Source organism: Capsicum annuum, unplaced genomic scaffold (genome assembly GCF_002878395.1).
Source record: "Capsicum annuum cultivar UCD-10X-F1 unplaced genomic scaffold, UCD10Xv1.1 ctg39790, whole genome shotgun sequence".
Classification (NCBI taxonomy): domain Eukaryota; kingdom Viridiplantae; phylum Streptophyta; class Magnoliopsida; order Solanales; family Solanaceae; genus Capsicum; species Capsicum annuum.
Genome location: NW_025847037.1, coordinates 1 through 3,292, shown reverse-complemented (window position 1 = coordinate 3,292; position 3,292 = coordinate 1). Strand labels below are relative to the sequence as shown.

Below are 3,292 nucleotides of genomic sequence, written 5' to 3'. Positions count from 1 at the left end.
CTTACAATAGCAATACCACACTCTTACGTGACACAAGAGGGATTCCAACGCTCAAGCACCAACGTTTTCAAGCAATACACAATCACAAGTAAATCCACACATATTTATGTCCTTGTTTAGGCCTAGAGGCCCTCTCTCTCAAGAGATGTGTTCTTTCAACAATATCCAACAAAAACTAATGAACTAAAACCCTATATTGTTCTATATATAGTACTTTACAAATAAAAAGATAAAATGATAAAAAGACCCTTTAATGACCAAGTAGGCAAATAGGCACCCATGAAGTATTTTTAGGGGTGGTTTGGAGCCATTTTTAACACTTCAACTCATACACCTCCGAGGTTACATCCAAAATACTCAAAAACATCCATCTTCATGATCGTGCTTGTATCATGGATCCACCAGATGTAGATTCTACTATTCTACTATATGATGTGGCTATGACTGAGGTGTAGGCTCAGGTTTTACCTGCACCCATAACTAAAGCTAGAAGATCTACAAAAAGTAAACATAAGCCTACATGGCTGAAAGACTTTGATTTCTTGAACATCAGTAAGGATATTCCATATTACATGAGAAACTACTTGTCTCCTGCCTATCAGCACTATATTGCTTCTACGTCAATACTTGTAGAACCTAATAGTTATGCTGGGGCAGTTAAGGATCAAAGGTGGGTGGATGCTATGCAAACTGAAATACAAGCCTTGGAAAGTAATATGACCTGGAGATTACAGACTTAACTTTAGGTAAGAAACTTATAGGATGTAGGTGGATTTACAAGATTACATACAAATCTGCAGGGGAGGTTGAACGGTTCAAGGCTAGATTGGTAGCTAAGGGTTATAGTCAACAACATGGGATTGATTATAAGGAGACCTTTTCTCCAGTTGTTAAGATGGTGACTATCAGAACTATATTGTCTATTGAAGCTTCTAAAAATTGGCACATCCATCAAATGGATGTGTTTGATACTTTTCTTCAAGGTGATCTCAAAGATGAGATATATATGCAACTACCTTAGGGTTTTGTCAGTCAAGAGAAGAAAGTATATAGACTGACCAAATCTCTTTTGTGAACTTAAATAAGCTCCAAGACAGTGAAACCATAAGTTAACTGAAGCCCTGGTTAATCTTAAGTTCAAGCAGAGCCAATTTGAATATTCCTTATTCATCAGTAAAACAGAAGAGAGAGTTACTATTGTATTAGTATATGTAGATGATATGTTGATAACTGGCAGAAGCCAAAAGCTGATAGAAGGAAGAACAAAGGCATTGGACATAGTACTAATTGTGGAGTTCATTTAATAATTCAAAATTTGTAAGATTTTTGGGATGAACACCACTAGAGAAAATGGAATTCTTTTTAAAGTTTTTGTATCAAGCTTTCAAGATAAAGGATTTAGGTGAACTCAAGTACTTTCTAGGTATTGAGTTCACTATCAACAGCTGGTATCTTGATATATTGGAGGAAATATAACCTTGAACTCATATCTGAAGTTGATATGTCAACAGCATAGCCTGCAGGAACGCCTATTGATATCAATGTCAAGTTATCCTCAAAATAGTATGAAGAACATGTGAAGAGGGAACAAGAAGATCCCTTAGTAGATAAAGCAGTGTATCAGAAGTTGATAGGTAAACTCATGTACCTAAACATGACAAGAAAAAATATATCATATAACACTCAACACTGAGTCAGTTCTTACATCAACCTAAAAAAATCTCACATAGATGCTGCACTAAGAGTGGTCAGGTACCTTGAGAAACAATCTGGACAAGGTCTACTGCTATCAAGTAGCTCAGATGGAAAAATTACTACCTATTGTGATCTTGATTGGGCATCCTATCCACTCACCATGAAGTCAGCAACAGGGTACATGATTAAATGTGGCAATTCATTGATATCATGGAAAACAAATAAACAAACTACAGTTTCAAGGAACTCAGCTGAGGCTGAGTATAGTAGTCTTGCAAGCACAGTGTCAGAGCTAGTATGGCTGCTTGGTTTACTAAAAAAAATAGATACATAGGTTCAGCTACCAGTTCACATATTCAGTGATAGCAAACTGCAATTCAAATTGCAGAAAATTCAGTTTATCATGAAAGGACAAAGCACACTGAGATTGATTGTCATTTCATAAGAGAAAAGCTACAACAAGAATTAACCAAAGTGAATTATCTTCCTAGTCAAGAACAACCATCTGATGTGTTGACAACAGACTGCTCAGACTACGACATAAATATCTTTTATCCAAGCTAGGAGTTTTGAACATTTTTGCACCTTCTAGCTTGAAAGGGAGTGTTGAGACATAGTAAAGGAGTAATTGTATTAAGCTGGGTGTATCAAGGATTATTAAGTCAATTTTCTATTGTGGTAGTTATAACTAACTTCTTGGTGAGTAGCTAATAGTTAGTTATAGTTGTTAAGTGAGTTAATACATAAAAATGATCCTAAACTTGACACTAAATTATAACGTTGACCCTAAACTTTAATAGTGCACAAATAGGACCTTTAACTATTCAAAACCTGAAAAAATATGCCTCCGATTTTGCAACCCCATGCGTGAGTCTCACTCGCACCTACGTGGAAAGGTAATCCAATCACACGGTGCCACGTCGTTAAAAGGACTGACTTAGAGAGAGGTCATATTTGTGCAGTTTTGAATAGTTAAAGGTCATATTTATACACTGTCAAAAGTTTTGCTTTTTATGTTAAAACGACGTCGTTTTTATTATTATTATTATTATTATTATTATTATTATTATTATTATTATAATTTTTTATTTATTTATTTCTATAGTAGCAGAACCTAACTTTTTTTTTAATTTAAAAAAATTATTATTATTATTATTATTATTATTATTTATTTCTATAGCAGCAACACCTAGCTTTTTTTTAATTAAAAAAAAACAATTACTAGCAGGGATCGAACCCGCACAGTAGGCTGAAGGAAGCACCCAAGAAGAGCAACTAACACCACTGGGCTATCTAAGTGCCTTGTTTTATGTGGTTCAACATAAATATACGTACATAAATATACATTTTCTATCTTATATATATACAACATAATTTTTTTATCGAGGGCATTCGGGTGAACCCCATGGCAACCACGTAGGTCCGCCCCTTGTTAATTTAATAATTATTTAATAACGTTAATTTAATAACATTTTAATTACGTTAGTTTAATATACTACTAGTACTATCCTTAATAACATTAATTTAATCGTTTTATTAAAATTATAATTTTTTTTATTATTAGTATAGTTTCATCTTTAATTTAATATTTAAATAA

General features: G+C 33.6%; 1 protein-coding gene across 1 annotated transcript; it reads left to right on the top strand.

The window, feature by feature from the left end:
• Positions 1–572: 572 nt before the first annotated feature.
• Positions 573–898, top strand: LOC124891682 (uncharacterized mitochondrial protein AtMg00820-like; the record flags this gene model as incomplete). Its single annotated transcript, XM_047403371.1, has 2 exons — positions 573–711; positions 801–898. Coding segments are annotated over exons 1-2 (237 nt in total), but the record flags the coding sequence as incomplete, so codon positions are not given.
• Between the last annotated feature and the right edge of the window lie 2,394 nt (positions 899–3,292).